This window comes from Buteo buteo, chromosome 23, assembly GCF_964188355.1.
Source record: "Buteo buteo chromosome 23, bButBut1.hap1.1, whole genome shotgun sequence".
Classification (NCBI taxonomy): Eukaryota; Metazoa; Chordata; class Aves; order Accipitriformes; family Accipitridae; genus Buteo; species Buteo buteo.
The window spans coordinates 7,267,754-7,292,010 of record NC_134193.1 but is presented as its reverse complement, the minus strand read 5'-3'; the positions used below and the strand labels follow the sequence as shown (position 1 = coordinate 7,292,010).

The 24,257-nt window shown below is 39.1% G+C and overlaps 1 protein-coding gene across 1 annotated transcript in view; it reads left to right on the top strand.

Annotated features, from left to right (window-relative positions):
• KDM5B (lysine demethylase 5B) overlaps positions 1-24,257 on the top strand; it is a 60,811-nt gene that overhangs the window by 23,251 nt on the left and 13,303 nt on the right. The window contains exons 6-20 of the mRNA XM_075056016.1: positions 2,399-2,492; positions 4,129-4,232; positions 5,681-5,839; positions 6,407-6,526; positions 6,991-7,149; positions 7,599-7,780; positions 10,680-10,842; positions 11,872-11,991; positions 13,471-13,665; positions 14,062-14,243; positions 14,886-15,010; positions 15,332-15,482; positions 19,713-19,827; positions 21,877-22,232; positions 23,398-23,536. Coding sequence (XP_074912117.1) covers positions 2,399-2,492; positions 4,129-4,232; positions 5,681-5,839; positions 6,407-6,526; positions 6,991-7,149; positions 7,599-7,780; positions 10,680-10,842; positions 11,872-11,991; positions 13,471-13,665; positions 14,062-14,243; positions 14,886-15,010; positions 15,332-15,482; positions 19,713-19,827; positions 21,877-22,232; positions 23,398-23,536 — 2,364 coding nt within the window. The remainder of the gene's footprint in view (positions 1-2,398; positions 2,493-4,128; positions 4,233-5,680; positions 5,840-6,406; positions 6,527-6,990; positions 7,150-7,598; positions 7,781-10,679; positions 10,843-11,871; positions 11,992-13,470; positions 13,666-14,061; positions 14,244-14,885; positions 15,011-15,331; positions 15,483-19,712; positions 19,828-21,876; positions 22,233-23,397; positions 23,537-24,257) is intronic.

Genomic DNA, 24,257 nt, shown 5'->3' with positions numbered 1-24,257 from the left:
CTAAAATTTTAGCTTCTCTGACAGTTATGTCAGATGACACTGACTAACAAAGAATGCACGTTTTCGTCATTTCTGTGAAAACTAACTACTCATACTTAGCCAAAATATAAGCCTATCCTCTCAGGTCTTTCCCTGAGCACCTAGTTTTTTGTGGACAGAAAATACTTGATTAAGAATAGAATGGAAACATACAGAGCTAAGGCTGAATTAAGCAGCATGGACTGACTAGCTTAGCAAGCAGCTGTAGTGTTTTAAGACAGTAATTTCCAAAAGTTAAGATTCGTTAATGTGAGTGTTTCTTTTCCATTTCAGTGCAAAGTCAGCTAAGTTGATTAAATCCATTTTATTCTATGTTGAAGCTACAGGCAGTTGATTTTTGCATGGACCAGCTTGCAAAGTAGTAATGTTTGGTTAATGTGTCTCAGCCTTTTGCTCTAATGAGATATACAAGGATTTGTCAGTGTCTTAAATTGTAAAACCTAAGTTCATTCTTACGTTTACCAGTTTGACATTTCCTGCTTTTCAAAGGCTAACCATCTAGTATAAACATTTAAAATAAGTGAACTGCAGGAAAGTATTGTAAATTATTCTTACTAGCAAAAAATACAGCCTGTGGGGTAAGTGTTAGTTTGCAATTGTAAGGCAGTTTTACCTTGCCCTTTCCTACTTGGTGAGTAAACACTTAGGAGAAAACGTTCATAATTAGCAAGGAACAGGGGAGTGACAGCCATAGGCTGGTTTTGAAAGGCAAAGGATTTTGGTGCTTGATGTAGAAAAGTAAGTGTAAAAGACCAGAACAATGCTACAGAAGTGAAAGTGCTATGAATCGATATAATGAAATACTCAGGCCAAAAAAGAGCTGCTCTTTCTGTAGGCTTAAGCACAGAATAAGGGTGCAACTCATAGAAGTCAAAGATGCAAAAGATGGAGCATCTGTTACTGCATTGCTTGAGGATCAGTGCAAACTGACTCTTATTCAGTATTACTAAATATAATGAACAGCATTTTTTTGCAGATCTTAAGCAATGGGACCCCTGCCTGGTCTATGGAGACAATAGTTTGGACAAAGAGAACACAGAAAGTGAAGGGAAAATAATGTCAAAACCACCTCTGTAAAAATCCAAACCAACCAACCAACCAAGCCTACAACCCCCCCCCCCCCCCCCCCCCCCCCCAAAACAGAAACACCAAACCCTGCCCCTTCAAATACCTGATGATGCATTCAGCCTGGAAGTCATGCTTTTAGAGCTAGGCCAACAAATGCCATTATTTGGGGTTCAGGGAGTGGTTGGTAGTGGACTGACTTGTGTGAGTAGCAAGAAAGTGGTTGCATGACCTCATTTCCTTAAGAAATTAAGTATAAAAAGTACAACGTTGGAGAAACCCGTCTTTACGCTGAGGGATTTGAGAATTGTTCTCCCACAGTCTCAGAACTTCAGGGAAGAAATATAAGAATTAAATGGAAAAACATTATTCTGTGTTGAAAGCTCCACAATACACTGAGTTCCCTGCTTAGAAGACTGGAGTATGTTCTGCTTCTCAAGAGTAGAAGAAAATCTATGAAAGACCAAAGTTCCTTGCTCCTTTGCTTCTTACCAAGGTCTGCTGAAATCAAGCTAAAAACATGGTATTGTTATTGGCACAGGCTTTTTGTAGGATTTCCTTTCAAATCTCTCCAGGTTGTTCCCTGTTATTTCTCCCTGAACTCGTTTTTAAATAATTGAATACAAGTATTTCAGAAATTCAGGTTGCCTTTTTAGATTTATTTGTTTATCAGTATAAAATGTTTTTTTGAGTTTAAATTAAGTCCTCAAAATCTTTATCTGACTTCCATCTGCCTGGCTTTTTCTTAGAACAAGTCAGGTTACAAGTTTTAAGACCTCAGTTGTACCTCAGTGAAGTGTTTGTGTCTCACAGCAGCTTGTTCTCTGAACCTTTGCAGTCCTCTCTTGGCATTTATCATAGTGGATTAAGAATTGTATGCAGAAATATTTTTTTTTTTTATTGTGGAAGTCAAAATTATCTTTTTTTTCCCAGTTCTTTTCTCAGCTCTTGAGAATATTGAAAGGTGTATTTTAAAACTTTGTAGGGTCTGCCACCAAAGTTACTCACCTGTAGAGACTTGCAGAGAGTTCTTTAGATCTTAATAGGTGCTCTCTTGTTAGGACTTTGAGTGTTGGACATAGTTGCAGGTTGATCTCTTTGGGTATGCAGCCTTTCCTGCAGCACTGTGTGCAGTGGCTAGCTGTGTATTCCAAAATCATCAGTCCATACTTGGGCAAGCAGCCGTGAGTTTAGATGGCAGTGAACATTTTCCCAAATACAAGTGTAAAACCAAGGTGTTCCATCTAAGGACAGTACTGATTTTTTTTCTTTTTTTTTTTTTTTCTTTTTTAAGGCAACCAATATTAAAACTGAATCTGATCCTCCAGAAGCCAGAACTCATAATCTGAGACGTAGAATGGGATGTGCACCTCCAAAGTGTGAAAATGGTGAGTGACAAGTGGGGAATGAAACAAAATGTGAATGCAATTTCTGTAACTTTGTACAAACTCGTTTTAAGACCAGTTAAATTCAGCAGTTGGAACAATTCAAAGTATTTTAAAAAAATACTTCTGTTAATTTCATTTTTAAATTGGAATTTATTGTAAAAGTCCTTTTATGGCTTTGAATTCTTTTAGTTTGTTTTATAAGTGGTAGAGTTTTCTTGGAGAAGAAGATGTTTTCAGTTGAAAAAAAAATCCTACTTTTTAAAACTTCAGGGTCTCTTATGGAGCAATCAGAAATGATATCTGAGCCATATTTCTATGTGTATTTTAAATAGCTAGCATCAATCAACTAGCTTTAAATAGAGGAAACTCTTTTAAGAACGTATGAGATTTCAGACACTTTTAGGAAAGAATTTGAATTTGAAATCAGGAAATGAAACTCAATGAAGGCAAAAGATAGTATGCTGTGAACTTAACGATAAAGTTCCCATAATATGATTTTTAAATTGCTTCTATCGGTAGTTCTGAGTCTGTTGTTATCTCTCCTTAACAAATAATAATTTCAGACTGAGAAGAAATGTTTAATGCCATCAAACAGAAGAGTAAGCTTGTTGACAAATAATTCGGCAAAGCAAACACAGGAACCATTTACAACTACTTAATAATTGAAATTAACTAAGCAGTTTGTCAGTCTCCTTTGTTCGTTCAAAATATTCTCCCACCCCCAAGAATTTGTGTAGATTGTGGTCTTTTTTAATTTGATATTTTTTTCTTGGAGTGTCTCTAAGCATTAACCTTTTTTCTTTTTTCCTCCTGAAGAGCAGAAGGAGAAAGATCTAGACAGTTTTTTTAATGCTTAAATTTCTGATAGATATAGATATTCTTCTCTTTAATATCTTTGTTAGCTCTCAGACTCCAAGAAATGCTTCGGACTATCTCATGTCCAGGTGTAAAGGCCTCTAGCTTACTTCTAACTTTAGCTAAGAGCCCTGGGATTCTCCATGCTCTGTTGTATGGATTTGGGGGTGTGTTTTTTGTTGGGTTTTTTTTTTTTTTTTTAATAATGTCAGGAATGAAGACTTGAGTAGAGACATGCCCAAATTAGGTAGGAGTGTAAAAAAATGTAGAGAAACTGCTTCTTTGTCAGGCCACTTCTGCGTGCTCATCTTTGACGATACGTTTTTGTGAAAGCTACTGTTAGAAGAAACTGAAGTGTGAAGATCATTGTAGGAAGTTGTAGTGTTGTTTCATGTCTCCATGTGACATACTGCTGTAAAATTGATGGAGTACTTCAAGCACAGTTGTTAACACTACATGGAAACAAAATCTTAGCTTATGAAGATACTCATAATTTAAATTAAATTAATATAAATGGGCTTTAAAACTCAAAACATGTGATAGTCATTGCTAACTTGTGATGGCATACTTGTTTTTTCTGATAATACTGGCTCCTGTAGGTATTGCAGGTGTTCAAATCTTGCATTGTTAGCTGAAACAAGTGTGTGTATGGTATAACAAGTAATTCAGCAAATAACTTGGAGTGATGCAGTGTAACAAGTGATAACAAATAAATAATAACAAGTAATGCTAAGCATTAAAAGATTTTGTAATACCCTCATTTTTTTTTCTGTTGCACCAGAAAAGGAAATGCATAGCACAGTGAAACTTTCTGAGAAGAGAGAACATGCTGGGGAGCCAGAGAAAGACAAATCCAAAGTCCGATCTAAAAAACCTACTAATGCTGTGAGTATGCCCTGCTTTCTTGCTGCTTCATATTGATTGCAGGTGTTTCTGGGTTTCTCTTTGGTATGTAGTGAAGTCTCATGTCATTTATATTGCACTAAGGACTTCTTCATGTAACCCTGTGTTTGAAACAAAGCAGTGTCTGTGCCTGCTGGAATATACATACTTGTAAAGCTTTGTGCTGTTACAAAGCTGAAAATAACAGGATAGTTAACTTTCACTATCTATAATTAAAATGACTTGTTTTCTGTCTCCAAGGCACAATCTTGAAATAAGCATTTTGAAAGAAGAGTCCAAATAGAAGTTCTTCCTTGAACTGATCTCTCTCCCCATCACTCTTTAACCTCAAGGGAGCTTAATGCAAGCTTTGGCACCTGGCTTTCCAGCAGACCTGCCACTTATTCCACAATTTCAGCACTAACTTGGAAGCTTTGCTGTTCAGATGCTTCTTAGAAAACCAACCCTGTTCCTGCTCCAACTCTCCACATACCACCACCCCCCTTCCAAAAAAACCCCAAACTGAAAGCAGTGGTAGTTTGTCTCACTTTGAGAAGACAATACTGAGATTCTTCCTGTCCATGCCACTACTTGGATCTTTCCTAAAATCAAAAATGTTCTTCATTTAATCTACACCTGTAGCTAGATACCTGAGAAGGAAATGTGCAAATCCTAGAAGCTGACACCCCCACACCCCCAAACAAAAAAAACTTGCATGACGGAGCAGGAGATACTGCTGCTTTTTTTAATAACATAAGACAACAGGGTCTGCTTGTCCCCACAGCTCTGTTCTGTATTTGAGAAGAGCCTTCAGTCTGTTGCTGGTGAAGGTGTGGCATAGGACAGGCAGCAGACAACCCTTCCCACGTTTGGAGTGCCTGCACCTTTTCCTGGGGGCTCAGTAGCTGTTGGGTGAAACTTCCATCAGACTTCAACAGCTGCCCCCGTGCCCAAAAGCACATAGCTCTGCTGGGAAACTGGTGCCATTGCAAATGAAAATGAAGGTCTTGACCAGTATCTCTGGGGAAAAAGAGGAACAATCCCATCAAGAGGAACCCCTTTCTCTCCTCTGAGGCTCCAAACAGTTGGTCTCACAGGAGGATGAAACATCTGTGCACACATGCTGCATGTGAGAGCAACAAGAAAAAGGATTTGTGAGCCACTAGCAGGTGTTATACCTGCTGAATCCTCAACACTACCGATTTAAACTATCCTGGCCACTGAATCAAATCTTCTATCATTTGGGAAAAAAATACATGGAAGGGCTTGCAACTCTGTGGTCCTTCCTTAAATTACAGAGCGGGGTTATTTAAACTCTTATATAAATATTCTGTGTTTGCTTGTCTCATTTCCATTTTGGAGATAAAGTAATAATAAGCTTTGGCAAATGTTACAGATAACTGAGTTACCTTAAGTGCTCAAATTCCCACTCTGGCAATTTTCTGTTACAGGTGGATTTGTATGTATGTCTCTTATGTGGCAGTGGTAATGATGAGGACCGTCTCCTGTTGTGTGATGGCTGTGATGACAGTTACCATACTTTTTGTTTAATTCCACCCCTTCATGATGTTCCCAAAGGGGACTGGAGGTGTCCCCAGTGTTTGGCTCAGGTAATCCAACAAACCGTAACAGTTAGGCTTAAGGTTATTTTTTATTTTGTGGGGTTTTTTAAACTTGATCCTAGGGATTGGAAATACAATTTGTTATTACTTAAGGTTGTGCAAACAGGGTGATAAGAGGGTAAACCTAAAATGAAGACTGCGCATGCTTCAAATTGGAAAGCTATCACTTAATATTTTGGAGCCAAAAGTTGATGTGCCTTTAAAAAATATATTGGATTTTATTTGGCACCTTTCCTCTGTATTTAAAAGTGGAGTCTCACTAGGTGCTTCTGTGTGGAGGTCTATGCATCTTTTTTTTGCTTAGCTCTACTAGATGAAGGAGAAATTAGGCATATTACTTAATGTTTATGCAGATATATAAATAAATATTGTGATTTGGTGAATTAAGCAGAGTAATTTCTTCTTCTGACTGCAACTTGGAGCAGTCACTTCATTTCGGTCAGGTGTCCTGCTGCCTTAGCCATCAGGTGCTGTAATAGTAGCCCATTTGTGTAAAGTCTGAGCACAGATTGTCTTATTAATACATTATGGAAATAATTATCTTTTCAATTGCAGGAGTGTAATAAGCCTCAAGAAGCATTTGGTTTTGAACAAGCAGCAAGAGACTATACACTTCGCACATTTGGAGAAATGGCAGATGCATTCAAGTCAGACTATTTTAACATGCCAGTACATGTATGTTCATGTATTTATCCTGATGCCATAATGTAGATTTCATTTTTTGTGCTTAGTTAAAATATATAACTTTTGAGGGGGAGGGGGGAATTGCGCTTTTGAATGGGATGAAATCTGAAATCAGAGGTTCTCATTTATATCAGTGAATCCTTGTTCTTGTTGGTGTCATGGTTTCCTGTTCCACCAGCTTCTTGGTTTGGTTTTTTTTTCAGTTTTGAAGAAGTGTCTGTAAGGAAGAGAATACTCTTTAACTGTCACCCATTCCTGAGAGAACAAAGCAGCGACGTGTCCTGAGTGGAACTGCACTTCTGCTGCATCTTTTTTTTCTCTTGTTGAAACAATTTTGAAATGGGGAAATACTTCAAGCTAGTGGAGGTTCCTCCCTGAGTTAGGTTTTATGCACATGCTTTTTATATTCTGATTCCACAGTATATACTCCTTGTTTTTCTTCTTCTCGTGCCTAGATGGTCCCCACCGAGCTGGTTGAAAAAGAATTCTGGAGACTTGTTAGTACCATTGAAGAGGATGTGACAGTAGAATATGGAGCTGATATTGCTTCAAAGGAATTTGGCAGTGGCTTCCCAGTTAGGGGTGGGAAATTTAAAGTTAGACCAGAAGAGGAGGTAGGTCTTTATTAGTTCACTGTGTATGTTTGTATTGCAGTTCTTGATTAAATAAGTCTCTTTGGTTCAAAGCACAATAATGGAACTGGGTTGCAAAGTGTTTGTTTTGTGTACCTGGCACAGTATTTGAAGAAGAGAATTACATCAGAGTTTTGATTAAATAAAATTTGCTGTGACCAGACATTAAAAGCCACAGGTTTATCCTAGAAGTTATTTATTAACTTCCAAACAACAACAACAACAAAGTCTCATTTTAACAAAGCAGGTCAGATAAGGTTTGTGAAAGGAGCAAAGGCAGTGGAGGTTTTGTTTTTTGATTCATTGACCTGTTTCTTATATTTTTCAGTTCGGAAAGATGCTTTTCTTCTGTTGCTGTTTTGGCAGTTTTACCTTCTTGGGTTTTTTACTTCATGTTGTATAAACCTGTGACTGTTCTGTTCAATTTTCAGGAATACCTTGATAGTGGCTGGAATTTAAACAACATGCCTGTGATGGAGCAGTCTGTTCTTGCTCACATCACTGCAGACATATGTGGAATGAAATTACCCTGGCTATATGTAGGAATGTGCTTTTCTTCATTTTGTTGGCACATAGAAGACCACTGGAGCTATTCGATTAACTATCTGCATTGGTGAGTTTGAGGAATAAACTCAGCCTGAGAAGCAATCTCCCTTTCATTCCCCCTTCCCCTTTTTAATTAGTGGACTAAAACCAGATTCACAGAGTTCAGGCCAGGATAACTCTTGCAATCCTGTAGCAGCAGGGTTAAATTTGACACCATGTGATTCCTGCATTGATTTGCTTTTGGACAAGAGGTCATATTTTGGAAAGAGACATCCATTCCCAGTTTTAAAAAATCCATGAGAGATGCAGCAGATACTCCATCAAATATTTTATTATGCTCAATGTAAAACTAAAAACCATGCAAGTTTTTTTTTAAATCATCTAGCTTCAACTAACAATCTTAGGATCCTGCATATTTTTCGTCCGTTAGATCATTCTATCATAAATCCTCTCATCAAACAAACACTTGTCAGCTGTAATCAGGACAGATCTTTGCCATCTCTTTGATATTCTAAATAGATTGAACTTCTTAAACTTCTCACGTTACAACAGCTTTTCTAGAGTTTGAATTATTCTTGTCACTCTTACTGAAACCTGTCAAGCTCTTTCCCTTTCCTTGTTTGCGTAAGTGTTCCAGCAAAACGGTAAAACCACATCCCAGCTGCTATTCAGTAGGTCATCTTTCTGGTTGTTTATTCAATTGCTGCTCCTTGAAATAGCTGCTGCTGTAGCACAGTCCAAGTAGTCAGTGACTTTAATTTGCTTGCTTTCTTAGTACTTGACATTATTAAAACAAATGTTTGAGTGAGGCTAAGTAAATGAGTGATCAGGATTACATTCTAAAAATTATCTTCCTTGTCATTTGTTGCCTTTTTTTTCTTGTCTGGGTCTTCAGTCAGGCTGTAAAGTGTGGGAAGGAGAGGAGATTTTTTTTGTTTGCAGTAGAAACTTAATTTCTTCTAGGAGACCTTCCCTTGCTATTGTAAGAATAGCAGTATGTCCTCCATAATTTGTCCTGCATTGCATTAGTATTTGCAGTCAAGGCCAGAAAGATGCATAATTGCATACATGTATATGTGCACAGACATGTACATACATTCAGACACATGTGAAAGTTGCCCTGCCTCCTTTTAATTTATTTCTCCTCCAGCATGAAAATCCTTGATGTCTTGTCTTTTCATTTGCAGATACTCTTCTGTATTTCCCTTCAACTTAGAGGTTTAAGTCTCGGTTCTTTAGCCTGTTGGAGAGCAATGTGTAGTTGAGGTTAATACTGTTGTTGGCCAGAGGAATCAGTCTTAATGACCCGCTGCTGAAGAGACAATGCTCCAAACTCTGAAAAGACTTCAGAAGGCAGGACTTGTTCTTGTGAAATACTAGAGATGGCATGTCCACCTTCAGTGTTCCTTTGTGCCTTGAAAGAGCTTGTATCCTGGTATGGTGCTTTGAGCAGATAGCCCCGAGTGAACCAGGCTGCAGCAGCAGACCTTTTATAGGGTTGAAGGCAATAGTTCTCCTGCATGACTTTAAATCCTGTGTTAGTTTTTGAAATGGTAATAAAAGGAGAAAAAACCAAGTCTTTTCTTCTAAGGATTCTTGCAAATAAATATATAAGATGTCAGTCCTGGTCAGAGGTAGAATTATCATCGTTGATGCTAGTATTTCTAAAAGCAGGAATTTGGAGCTGCCAGGTAGCAGTGCAGAAAGAACTGTCACCTTCGTCCATTCTGCAGCTTGCTGCCTTCATAAGGCTGACACCTTAACAGCTCCATTAGAATTCTGTCTTTCTCTGCTATCTGTTCTCCTGAAGTCCAGAGCCCCCTGGTACCAGTATTCTGGTCCAAGTTTAGCATAGTTCATAACTGCTGTCATACATTCCTGGGCAATGACATGTATCAAGGAGCAGAATTCTTGACTAACCCGGTATTGGCTCAGGACACACGACAGCTTTTAGTTGCATCTGTGGCTGGTCTTCATGAATTCATAGACTTGTTCCAAGATGACGACCAGGTCCAAGGCTGCATAGTCATCTAACACTGCGTAGTGATGACTCTACTTGTGCTAATCCTTGTGGTACCAAAGTAACTGCCCTTCCACAGTCCCTCCCGCTAGCTGTCCTCTTCACCATGACAGAGGTGCTATTTGAGTACAGGAATAAGCTCCTAGGTATGAGGGTTATGCTTCTGGATTCATACTTCACTCTTTTCTTCTGGAATTCTCCCAATTGCTTCATGATTTATGGAAAAAAAGAACACTGTTGGGTCAGCTTTACTCTACCAATTTTTCCGGACTCTTGGGAGAAGGTGATTTGTCTGTTATCTCCTTTTCTAAATACCTTTTCTAACATTGTTCTTTATAAGGGATTAGAAGGCATTTTCATCTTTTTGCTACAGTCAGCCAGCTTTGTTGTAAACCTGAAGCAGTATCTACTGGAACACATCTGCATAACCTTAATTTTCTGAACTGGCTTGCATTGGGTTAAGCTGTTGTTAGAAATTCTTTGTTCCTACTCTGGATATGGATTTTTTTTTTTTTTCCTTGAGGTCTTTTGCATAATTTGGAAGTTTAATTTCTACTTACTATATGTTGCTTTTATGGCAATTATGCACAAGACAGAAAGAACTGGCTTTGGTTGTTAGATCCAACAGGGAGTTTGTGTTTATGGTAAAAGACAAACAGCTTATGTTTTGAAGTTGTGCTGAATTAGCAGAACTTCACTGAGGACTTCTTCAGTCTTTTTTTTTTTCCCCGGAATATTTTAAGTATGTGCTCAGAAATGTGGGCAGTTAAAAACTTAGGTCTGGAGGAGGGACCTGTGTAAAATGTGAAGATTCAGGAAGGTACATAATCTTTGCATTCCTTCCTGGTGATATACCCTTCATTTGACATGGTGTATTTTAAAGCAGAAGACTGAAAATGTAACTTACGAGATTGCTTATATTTAACTTTTTTTAATAATCTTGCAGGGGGGAGCCTAAAACGTGGTATGGAGCCCCAGGGTATGCAGCTGAACAGCTGGAGGATGTAATGAAGAAGCTTGCTCCAGAGCTATTTGAATCTCAGCCAGATCTCTTGCACCAACTTGTCACCATAATGAACCCGAATACTTTGATGGCCCACGGAGTGCCTGTATGTTGTTGGACTCCTGTGCTACTCCCCCCAAACCCAACCCTCTTTCATTTGCACTGAATTCTACTTCAAAGCTGATAATTGAAGCCACTTTTATTACAGAGATGGTGTGGTAGTTTCCATGTGTGTTGTATCTTCCTTGTCTAGTATAATGTGCCAGTATGAACAGATGGGCAATGGAATCATTGCTTTTGAAATTGCTTGGCAAACTCTTCTCTGGAGATCTACCTTAGTATATTTCTATTTCTGTATCTCAGCTGGAAAGTTTAGTCTCGACCTTTGAAACAATGGCAGGAGCTCTTCATATGTCTGTCTAATCAGACACAATTGGTTTTGGGGTTTGGTTTTTTTTGGCATAGAGTTTCTGGCAAGGGGCCAAACCCCATTCTTCCTTTATTTGTCATCCACATCCTCTTATTTTTCCTGGATAAGTTCTTAGGTGTTTAAAAACATTTTTCATCAGTTCCATCATATTCCATACTAGATTGTTCATGGGAATTATGTCCCTTTACAACTTAATTAGCTTTTGACTAGCTGACCTTGGGACTTAAGGGAAAATCTGGAAAAAGTAGCAAAATTTGTGGTGTCAACTATGCTTTGAGAGACTCCAAAACTGAAAGATGCAGGAAGACCTGCCTGCTTTCATGCTGATTGTATAGCACCAAAAGTATTAGATTTACAGCAGTCTGAACTTTTGAGTAGGTTCAATTTCTCCTCCCCTTCAGCTGCACGTTGAAGAGAACCTTGTCTGTGCTTTATCTGTGTAACCGTGCACAGAGCTAGCAAGTGCGAAAGACACAGACAGTAGACTTAAAATGGCTGAAAGTGCAGGTATGGCTAAATGAAAGCCCTTTGCTTTCTAGGGTTTTGTATGACAAGTTACCAAATGTCAGGTGTAATTCTTGGGCTTATGTTTTAGAACTATCCGAAGTCATCATAGAAGTTACTAGGAATTGGAAATCCATATTCTCTTCACAACCTTCAGTTCTGTTTAGGTTTGATCTAATACTTGTCTGTCTTTTCTCCTAGGTTTATCGAACCAATCAGTGTGCTGGAGAGTTTGTGATCACCTTTCCAAGAGCTTATCACAGTGGCTTCAATCAGGGTTTTAATTTTGCTGAAGCTGTGAACTTCTGCACAGTTGATTGGGTATGTTCCAAAACCAGTTTTTCATTAAGTATGCGGTTCCAAAGTTGTTCCTAGCTGATGTACAGCTCTAATTTACTGCTGATGCACAAATCTAGTCCACGGATCAGAAGGAGCCTGTTACTGGAAGTATAGTGTTTTGCTGAAGGTATTTCTTTCATGTAGTAAACTGTGGGCTTTCTCTGGTTCCTAAGGTTCGGTTTGAAATTATACATTAAAGCTGATGTATCTTTTACAGCAGAAGGTAGGCAAGGTCCTATGCATGCCTAGAATATGAGTAGCATATGGATAGCAGAGGTGCTGTAGGTTTTTAGGGAAGAATACCTTAATGAGAAGGGAACAGAAAGTTTTAAAGTTCAAACAGAAGGCTTACCGACCAGTACTTTGTTCCCAGTAAGCTTAACTCGGTTCATTGAAACAACAGAGATAGGCACACATTACAATTATTAGGTCATAGTAATTTATTAATTTTTTTGTCTTTTTTTTAAATAAAAACAAATGGAGGATAGTTGCTCCAAAGTTAAAAGTAATCATTTCTCCTTCCCAGCAGATTTCTCAGACACAGTGTTGCCTGATCTCAGAAAGATCCTTTGAAGCTACTGATGCTTCAAATTAGTCCTCTTCTGGTTTGTTTTTTTTTCCCCCCTAAAAAAGTCTTGGATATTTGTAAATGTAGCCCATCTAAAAATCTTGCTAGATTTAAAAAACATTACTTAGAAGTAGGAGATGACTAAAATTGGAAGAAAGCTTTCTGCATTGTGACTATGTTCGCCTATTGGTTGGTTTGGTTTTGGTTTTCCTCTTGTCCTTCCATGAGTTTCATACCGGACTCTAACACATAACCTCATTGTAACCTGAGCATCGTTACCCGCCTGGCCAGTGACAGCCTTAAAATAAAGCTATGAGTAACCTACCCAGCTCATAATGGATTGTTTACTCTGCCTGGGGTTAGTTAGGGACTTTAATGGTTCACGGTGTCAGCAATTTCTCAGGCTGCAGCACAGTTCATGTCCTATATAAAACAGCCATATCATTTGAGAAAAAGGTCCAGCATGCCCTGCAACCTGCCTTTGATGGGGCATACCTTGAGTGGTAAGAACAGGACAAGTGTATGTACTCTTCCCTTTGACACTTCCCCAGCCTCTGTGTGTTTTTAGCTTGGGTATTCCTGACCCTACTGTGGTTTAGTGATTTAGTTACCCCTAATTATGGTCTCTTCCAGATAGTACGTTCCCCCTGTGAACCTAGCTAAACAACTTGCATCCTCAGCGTCCACTGTAAAAGAGTTATAAGCAGTACTGGTTTACAGGAACTCAGGGTCTTGATTTCTCTAGTTTTACATTCTGAATTATGAATGTTGTTGCTAGAAGGATTTTTCTTGGCCTTTCATTTGGATAGTTTTTGGTTAGTGGTACAAAAAGTTAGTATCTTAATGTAATTTCCAGAATGAACTCTTAATTTATTTAATGTTTTTCAATGCAGCTACCGTTGGGTCGCCAATGTGTAGAACATTACCGTCTGCTAAACCGTTACTGTGTGTTTTCTCATGATGAGATGATCTGTAAAATGGCTTCCAAAGCAGATGTTCTTGATGTTGTGGTAGCATCTACAGTTCAGAAAGACATGGCTATTATGATTGAAGATGAGAAGAGGTTGCGTGAGAAGGTTGATAAACTGGTGAGTTGTAGGAAATGATACTATAATGAAGAAAGGAACAGTTGAAACAGTCATGTGAAAACATGCTGGCACTTGTACTGTGTCGTCAACGGCTTAGAGCTACGTGGTACCTTCCTGAGTAGCATTGTTGATTTCAGAGGACCACTTGGGTATTGCACATCTTGCTTTAGCACCTGCCCTTTAATATTGCTCAGAATGTCTCTTTTAAGGTAATATTTGTTCTTTCAGTAACTTAGAATAGCTGATTTGTCATTAACCAAGATTTCTGTCTACCTGGTTTTAATATCTTATTTCTAAACTTCATTATTCCTTTGATAAATTCAGCTTCTGATGTTTTAGCTTGGAATAGTCACCTCTTCATTAGACTTTGAAGTGATGTAACATACTCTTTTGCAGGGAGTGACTGACTCGGAGAGAGTGGCTTTTGAGCTGTTTCCTGATGATGAGCGACAGTGCTTAAAGTGTAAAACCACCTGTTTCATGTCTGCTGTTTATTGTCCATGTAAACCTGGGTTATTGGTATGCTTGTACCATGTCGAGGATCTCTGTTCCTGTCCCACCTACAAATATAAACTGGGGTAAGCTTTAGAGAGCAAATAATACTGTTCTGGAGATAATTATTGTACGTGTACATACTGTGGTTTGATAATCTAGTGCCTACTCTGTTTTGTCAGTGGTGCTAGTCTCAGTATTCTGTTTCTCTCAGTCCTTTGCAAATATAGTGCCCCCAAAACAAAGTGCCTTTTTTGTGCTCGTATACAAAGACTTTCTCTTTCCAGCATTCAGCTCTTCTTGCTCTATAATGGCAAAAATTGCTGGATAAGTTAGTTTGCTTTTTTATTTATAGCAACAAGGTCATCATCCCTTACATCCAGTTCTTGCCGAGCAATATTTTTTTGCTTTTGTTAGCTTTCCTTCCTGTTGTCATCTTTCCTTTCCTGTTGTTTGTTACGTCTTTGTCCTACATGAATGTAGCTTGTCCTAAGACAGTTTCACAATTGCTGCAATTGTAATGCTGAAATTGCTTTTTGAAGCAATTACAATATTGAAATTGTCTTGGGAGGAACGTGGTGTGGTTGTAGGTCTTAATTATATAACCCTGGGTGCCTATTAGATAATTTCTGTGTTGTATGGACCAACCCATCCTGATGCCCCGTCGTTCCACCCTCCTGCTCCCCCGCAGATTTTGTTGAAGAGTTTGAATTCTGTGCTACTTGTAGGTACCGCTATACCCTGGAGGAACTCTATCCAATGATGAGCGCGCTAAAGATGCGTGCGGAATCATACAATGAATGGGCTTCCAATGTTAATGAAGCTCTGGAGGCAAAAATTAACAACAAAAAAAGTAAGTATCTTGCCTTCTGTCTGCAACACGTAATTTTAAATGGCTAATTTTTCAATTTTTAGTTTCTCAACCTTAGTAACTTTTGTCTAATGTGACAGTCAAAAGAAATCACATATAATTTTATGTTTTAAAGTAAATATTTTAGCTATTACAGTCCCAGAAATTATGCTAAGCTATCTCTGTGTGAGAAGATTGTAAATCACTGACAAAAAATATAACTGGAGTTGAAATAGAAATGTTTCATGTGTTGTTTTATTCAGCCTTACCATTTCATATCCATCACAAAGGAGACTTTTGTTAACTTAATATCTTTCCCAAAAGGTCTCATCAGTTTTAAGGCTTTGATAGAAGAATCAGAAATGAAAAAGTTTCCGGACAATGATCTACTGCGACACCTCAGACTGGTTACGCAGGATGCAGACAAATGTGCCTCAGTTGCACAGCAGCTCCTTAATGGCAAAAGGCAAACCAGGTAAATGTTACTATATGGGTTTGTAACAAAATTGAGTCACTGAAGATAGATACCAGTGGCCAGTGATAGATGCCAGTGTTCTGTAAGACTTAAAAATGAAAGTAATCTTTTTGTCTTCGAGAGAGAGCCATCTTTTACAGCAGATTCACCTTTACTACATGTAATAAGTTAAACATCCTGAGCTTTCAGTGTCTTCTTCCTCTGTGTTTGACAGTTGGGCAGTAAATTCATTCTAATGTTCCCCAAAAGGAAGAATTGTTGTGATATTTCCAGACAAAGCAACACCAAACAAGACACAATCCGCTTGTCTCTGTGCCATGGGGACTGAAAATCTGTCAGTGGTGCATATGTCATTATATTCATTACACTTTATGCCTTGTGGAAAAATAAAGTGTCTTAACTTCCTGAGCTGATGATGATGGGAATACTGTATGAGATCTCTGAAAAATACTAGCTCTTTCTTTGGCAGCACTTATGTTAAATCTTTCAGACAGGTTATTTGCTCAAAGAATTTGAAGATAGTGTTTGTGTAATATATTCTTTGTAAACTGGATGTCTGGCTGCCTAGTTCTGCTAGCACTTTCCATGCCTGAAATGAGTTGAAAGGAGTCAGAAGATCCAGAGGGACAAGGCCAGATCTCCTCATTGTATTGGTTTGATTGTGACTGTATTAATGTAGTAGCCTTTCTCTCAGGGATCACGAATTGCCATCTTCTGTTGCAGATTCTCCACCCAGACTTAAAATGGCTGCATCTAGCCTTGCGGGATGATAGGTTTCTGTCCTGGTTTCAACTGGGATAGAGTTAACTGTCTTCCTAGTAGCTGGTACAGTGCTATGTTTTGAGTTCAGTATGTGAAGAATGCTGATAACACTGATGTTTTCAGTTGTTGCTCAGTAGTGTTTAGACTATAGTCAAGGATTTTTCAGCTTCTCATGCCCAGCCAGGGCACCTGACCCAAACTGGCCAACGGTGTATTCCATACCATGTGATGTCCCATCTAGTTTAGGAACTGGGAAGGGGGGGGGCGGTTTTTTTTGGCCGCTCGGGGACTGGCTGGGTGTCGGTCGGTGGGTGGTGAGCAATTGCCCTGTGCATCATTTGTACATTTCAATCCTTTTATTACTACTGTTGTCATTATATTAGTGTTATCATTATCATTATTAGTTTCTTCTTTTCTGTTCTATTAAACCGTTCTTATCTCAACCCAGGAGTTTTACTTCTTTTCCCGATTTTCTCCCCCATCCCACTGGATGGGGGGGAGTGAGTGAGCGGCTGCATGGTGCTTAGTTGCTGGCTGGGGTTAAACCACGACAGTTTCTAAGAAAATCTTGGTTTTATGTGTGTGGAGGACAATATTGGTCAAGTCCAACAATCTTAGTGGGAAGTACTTCAGGAAAAACTGTTTCTCTTTTGTCCCATCTGGACAGTTTTCACCTGTTTCTGCTGCTTTGAACAACGTAGTGTTTGTCAGAGCAGTTGCTCTTTGTGTTGGTATAACTGCACGTGTGTGGTTTGTGCATGTTGCTTGCCTCAGCAGGAATCTTGTAGGTTGTCAATCCCTGTGTTCTTGCAGTACTTTAAAGGCTGACTTCGAAGGACTTTGGTAGTAGGATATTCAGCTACTGTTTAGATGTGATTCTTGTAGCTGCACTTTCCCTTCCTAGTGATCCTTGTGCAAGTCTTTGTGCAAGGAGTTGATAAAAATTCACCTTCACCGTCTTGCAAACACAAGAGGATGAAGCCGCTGTTACAAGAACATAAAAATATTACAACAGGAAATGAAAAATTCAGCACTCCAACAGACATGACTTCTGCCAGATAGGCAATTTCCAACTCAAGAGATTCACAGCACTGTTAACAAAGGACTTGTCCACTCCTAATCTCTTCATTTAGTGTTGACCCACCTCTACTTGTTCTGGCATCCCCAGTCTATGTGTTCTCCCATCCTTGGTACTTGCTCAGGCCTCCTGATGATGAACTTGGAGCAGCAGCCAGGCCCTTTCCAGCTGTTCTGTGGCAGACGAGCTCTTCCAAGAGTCCTTCCTGCTCTTAACATGTACCTGACTTTGCTTGGCCTGGAAAGAGCGGGGGGGCAATTTTTTCCTTCATCTTCTGACCAGGTCTGTTCTTTTGTCACCGTGGTAGTGTTATCAGCCTTTCTCACAGCTGTACTTGGCAGCTCCTTTAGCATTACAGACTGTGATGAAAAATCCACCCAGTGTTGCACTACACAGGATCAAGGCAGTGCTTGGATTGCATTTCTCATTTGCTCTAAGTGTTTTTTGCCCTTCTCTCACCATTTCTCCTTTGATCTTTTTTGGCATATTTCTGGGAAAAGTCCAGTTGCATGTCTTCATAATTAAGAGTTTTAAAAACCCATGTTATTTGATGGATTATTTCTTTCTTAAAAGATTGAAGGGGGAGTGCTTCCAATGTAGGAAGATACAAAGAAGAGAATAATCTGCTTAAAATCTTAATACATGTTATATCCAATACAGTTTCATCTATGTGATGTTCACATCTACTGGATGTTGGGCAGCCTTCATCATGCTGACTGCTATGTATCGGTTATAAAGGATTTTGGATTTTGCCTTAAGTTTGGTTCATGCTTTTGACAAACTTTCCTTTATGGATTGAGCATTTTGTTCTGATTCTGGGTTTGGAAGAGTCATGCAGTAGACTTGACTCGACTGGAAAGGCAATCCCTGTTAATCATGGTCATCAGTGATACTCAAGGATCTCCTCCTGTATGGTATACACAGCAGTTCCTGGGGAGAAAAGAGCAAGACAGATGATAAATATTCTCTTAGAGTAAATTCTGTGGCTCTTGCTCACAGTCTTCTCTGTAGTACCTGAAAAATGTAGATGGGCTGTACTTCCCTATTTCCTTTGGTTATTACGGTGATGGATGATGAGGCAGTCCTAACAGATGCTGTTTGGAAAATTGTTCTGTGAAGAGCTGTCTGAATTGAACCAAAGGACAGTGTAGGCCTCAGTCCTCTCTGGCTCTGGAAGGGAAGAGTATGACAGCAGGGCAAGTACAAAGGGATGTTCACTATCCATCCCCTTCCTTCTCTAGGTCTCATGATACCTTTTCTGCTTCTTAGAGTCTCCAAGAGTTTGGAGACCTTGTGCTTAGAGATCTTGGTGATTAATAACCCTAGATGGACATGGGCTTTTCTTCTGTGAATGCTTTTTTTTTTTAGTCTCCTGTAATTTCTGGTTATCAAAAACATCTTGTGACATTCAGTTTTGCAGTTTAGATATGTAGGGGGGTGTGTGTGTATGTGTACATAAATATTTATTTATTTTAAAAAACTTGTGCCTTTTCCTGGAAGATACTGCAGAACTTCCACAAAAAGTAGTAAAACATTGTAAACCATAAACCAGCTTGTGTTGTACCCGAGACTTTGAATTCATATCATTGTTCAGCTTACTATGGATTTTGGAACTCCCGATGTGATCTTGCATATCCTTTAAAAATACCTATCTTTAACATAGAGTGCTAAGTTAAAATTTATTTTATAGTGTTTGCATTCCAGTCATGCTGGCATATCCTGCTGGGATGTTGTTTTCCTCTTTTGTTTAAATGACATATTGTGGATTAAATTGGAGCCAGCAATGTAAGAGATTTCTTTCCTTTTCTGTTCAGGGTTCTCAGACCTAGTTAATATTGGCTTGAGTTTAGAGAGGTTTTTAATATTAGCCAATTTGTTAACACTTATAAGCCACTCATTTGATACAAAGCTTTTAGATAAAAATGAAAATGATGATTTCAGCGTAAAGAGGATTTTTCAGAAGCGCCTACACGACCTGTAAATATAAAAACCCATTCAAAATTGGGATTTGTTCTCTTTTGGTATGGGCATGGGGAGAGCTTACTACAATAGCTATTGCAACATAACTGAATAGTTTATCCACAATTGCTTTGTGTTCTGGAAAAAAGCCTAATTTTATTCCATAATAACCAGTGCTCTTCCAAGGCTGAGTAGTTGTTCCAGAACACTATTTAATATGAAAGAGTATTTTCAACAATAGTTTATTCTGCTATAGCTAACCAAAGTTTTCCCATGTATGTAAGCCCTAGGCTTCTTGGATGCTTTTGAATATTCTGTTATTTGTGAGTAAAGCTTGACTTACAAGAAATCATAAGCAGATGTTTGAGATGTTTAGATTTTATTTTATTTTTTAGCGGCATCCAACAAAGTTGAATTGTGTGTAATTGCAGGTACCGCTCTGGAGGAGGAAAGTGTCAAAATCAGCTGACTGTGAATGAGCTCCGGTTGTTTGTGAGGCAGCTCTATGCTCTGCCTTGTGTCCTCAGTCAGACACCATTGCTGAAGGTAATTTAGAAAATTCTAAGGGAAGGAACATGAGCATTTGTCGTAGTGATGTATTTGCACTGCATTAATCTCCTATCTTACTACTTGCTCCAAGAATTAATAGCTTTAAACTGGCAGGCCTGGGTAACTTGTGCATGAGTTGCTTAAGAATGGAGCTCTCTGACATGCTGGTGTTCATGGTCAGTGTATTTTTATACTACATGGGGGAATCAAAATGTTAATGTTGTACGAAGTAATGCAAAAGAAGCAGCAGGATGACTTGGGTAACTACAGATTAAAAGTTTGGGGTCAGTTACCTAGTCTCCTCTTAAGAGTGAAGACAGGTTTGTCTGAGAATTATTTAAAACTCCGTAATGCTCTGAGTGGCAGTTCTCCTATTCATATCACTTTCCTTCTTTGTTAATCCAGAATCAGCTTTCTCATGGTCTCGTAATTAGATACCTCCTCGTGCTATCAACCCATGTTCCAGGAAACAACACAAATAACCCTAGCCAAAGCTACCAGCCTAGGCTACCAAAATACTTGTTCTGTCAGAGTACCTGCTGCTGACAGTGAGTCAGATCACTTTGTCTCCCACAACCATCAGCTAGTGCTGATTATTTGCTCACCAGATGATCAGCCGTCAGACAAGTTGAAAGTAATTCATGATTTGGTTTCAGAATTTGCCAAAATGTTGCACATCACACTGAGGGGTAATAAAAAAAAAAAAGGGGGGGGGACACATAAATTCTGGGCAGCTGCAATTCCTGTCTTAAAGGAAAAAGGCTTCGCATATTTGTGACACTTAGAGCCAGGAGATGCAGTGTCCAGCTCCTAAACTCCCTCTTAAGTGTCCACACAATGCTGAGAGACCAGACAATACCATGTAACTTTGAATAAGAGTAGAGCAGTTCAGCTCAGCATTATGACTATTGCTTTTGAAGCTTTATCAGGTCTGGAATGTGGGAATCAGACTTTATGTAATCCTATTTACAGTTATTTGTTTATAGCATAGTAACTCTGAAGTTATCTTACTATTTAAATCTTACTATTTAAAAAGCAGAAGTTCAGAAATGTCAGACATGCAAACAATTCTTCTCCATCTGTCATTCTTGAACAGGGAAATATCAAACACATGGTCAGGATATTCTTTTATATCATTCCTAATGATCTTAAATTGTACGTAGTCATGCAAATTAGGCTGTTAATATAAATGACCAACAGTTACTGGAGATCAGTTCACAATTTAATATATCTCTAAAAAGGCTTTATTTCCGTTACGGCTGAGATCGTCTACTCAGGCAACAGCCTCATTGGCAAAATACCAAGATGTCATCTGTGAAGGAAGAATTTACTGCTGGAGTAGCATTTCAGCCAGTACTAGAAGCATTGGGCAGGATGGCTAGAAACAGAGTAATTCCAGCCTTTGCAGTGAGATTACTCTAACTGCCTATTATCCTGGGTGAAGTGCAGACAACCACAGAGGTACCTTTTTGGGGTAATTAGCTGTTGAACATATGGAGAGAGAGAAGGTGTTAACACTGCATGAGAGAGTAAAATTCCTGTGGCTTACTGGGACTGTGTGGTCCAGCTCAGAAACCTTAACAATATAGCAGAAATGAACCCCAGAAGCTCCGTGCCCTTCCCAGCATTCTTCAAAGCCTTCTTAATCTTAACCTTGCTGTTCTTCAGCCTCCTTAATCATTCCAGAACAAAGCCAGAAAACAGCATTAATGAAACACTTAAAATTTCCCTTTAGATCCTTTCTATTCTTCTGAGACCTCTTTTTGATACCCGTGTCTTAGTTCAAAGAAGTTTGGAGTGGAATTCCCTTGTTCTATGATCCTCAAGCTTATGGACACATGTATGAGGAGATGCTGATTTAGACACTGTGTGTTGAAGTGTTATTTAAGTGTTCCAGATGTCATGATAATTTGCCATGCATGTTGTGTGCATTGCAATGTGGTGTTTGCCAGGAGCCTTGCACTTAAATGTTTAAGCTTGCACTTATGTTTAAGAGATTTGGCAGCGAGCTTTCTTCTGATTTATTGTTGCATTTGTGTATTTCAGGATCTTCTTGATCGTGTGGAAGCTTTTCAACAGCAAAGCCAAAAACTCCTTTCTGAAGAAATGCCTAGTGCTGCAGAACTTCAGGAGCTGTTGGATGTCAGCTTTGACTTTGACGTTGATCTACCCCAACTGGCTGAACTGCGGATACGTCTGGAACAGGCACGCTGGCTCGAGGATGTGCAACTGGCTTCTTCGGACCAAAACTCTCTTACTCTAGATGATATGAGACGTCTTATAGACTCAGGTGTTGGACTCGCTCCCTACCCAGCAGTTGAGAAAGCAATGGCGAAGCTGCAGGAGCTCCTTACTGTATCTGAACACTGGGATGACAAAGCCAGAAATCTGATAAAGGCCAGGTACAGGCTAAATCTTAGTGTTGCATTTTGTAGTTCCATGAGCTGAGGAGCTGTTTAAGATGGAAATAGTTGGCTTTACTTCTGAAGGGGCCCTCTTTTGTTCATCCAGTTCACAACATGAAGGCAAAACTTGTGCCATCCGCAAGGGAAAGGGATGGAGAAGGGGGTTGACTGACTGAGCGATTTTAAACATTGGTCTTGGCTTGCAGTGTTTGTGGTGCTCCACTATCATTGTGCAAATTCTCCTTTTGCCACAGGGGAGGGTTTTAAGACACCTCTTCCTTCCTTTCAACATTCTTCCCTCCCCCTGTGTCATACTGGAGGATGCATGTCCAGATAGAGCTTAGTTACATACCACCAACTGGTAAAATTTTATTATCTGGACTATTTCTAACATTGAGGAGATTTTTTTTCTAGATTATTTGGTGCAGGGGAGGAGGAAATAAGCTAAATACATCCTTATTGAGAAAAATTGTCTTGCTCATTGCTTTGACCTTCTGATTTATAAAGTAAAATGGGGGAGAGCACAGTCTACTTAAAGTTTAGAAAGGTGGCACAAACTTGTATGCAAGGTTTCTTCCCTCAAGATTCCTGATTTTTAATTTTTTTTATTTTATTTTTTAAATTTTTCCCCCAGCCTCATAATTATGAAAGCATTTGAGTGTTTCTTACCCATTAGTAACCATATGGTTTTAAAATTATAACTTCATAGAGGACAAAATTGGAATAAACTTGGGTTTAACCTCCAAAATGGAGATGCAGTTGTGTTTGTACCTGTCTAAAACATAAGAATCGAGTTGTGAAATACAGAAAAGCCATCTTCAGGGTTTTTTAACCTTCCAGTGTACAATCTCTTAGCTGATACTGTTTTAGGGTTCAGTGTGCATTTGAGGATCCAAGGATCTATCATCCAAAAGTTAATAAATGTTAGATCTCCCTTAAGCCCCAATGTGTGAATATTTCTAAGTAGGAGACTATAGCAAGCAAATACACATTTCTAAAAGCATACCTGCATTAGTAATGTCCTGGTTGTACACTATCCATATCTAGTACTGGACATAACGTCATTATTTGGTGTAACCCTTTGGTTTTAATAAGCCAGATGAGTAGAACTACTCCAACTGCATTGCAGTGTTTTACATTCTGATACGTTTTGTTTACGTAGACCACGGCAGTCGCTGAGCAGTCTTGTACCAGCCGTGAAAGAAATAGAGGAGATCCCAGCCTATCTCCCAAATGGTGTTGCACTGAAAGACGCGGTGCAGAAGGCCAAAGACTGGCTGCAGGAAGTGGAAGCTCTGCAGGTATGTAAACTGTGCTCTTGGCTTCTTGGTGGGTGATAGTAACCTCTGTCAGGTTAACAGACCCACGCTCTGCGCTCCATTGCGTGCACTTGGTGCTTCAGTATCGCAAAAATCAAATGAGCAACAAGTTGATGGCAGAGAATGAAAACCAGAGTCTGATAAAGACAAATACCTATACAGGTTTTCACCTTGGCTTCTGGTGCTTCCCACTCAAATTTTCTTGGTTTTTTTGGGTTTTTTTTGTTTTTTTAACCTATCAGTTTTATTTGTGGATCAAGTTTTCTTTCTTCTTTCTTTTAGGTTCTTTGCTTCTTTTACAGTTCAATGGCAGCTTAACTCTCCCTTCTTCTCTGTTCCCAGTTTCCCCCTTGTGTTAGCACTGTTGCTTGTGCAGCCACACAGCATGTTCAGGCCCAAGTGAGTAATTGTAGCCCGGGCTGACCATTTGAAGTGGTTCATGGCTCAGCCTTGCAAGTACTCAAGCCAGGGGTCAGTGGGACTGCACAGATCAGGAAAGGGTGTGACTGGGATAGCTCCGATTTTCGGATTTTGATACGATTTGCCAAATATTTTTTTGTATTTTCATTTGTCCTCATGTTTTTTTCCATAAAGTGAACTCTGATCTGACTTACTAGTATTGTCAGGCCTATCTTACCTAAATTCGTCTTTTAATAAAAACTTCTTTTGAGTTCAAGATGCTTTTATTAAAAAACATCAGTTG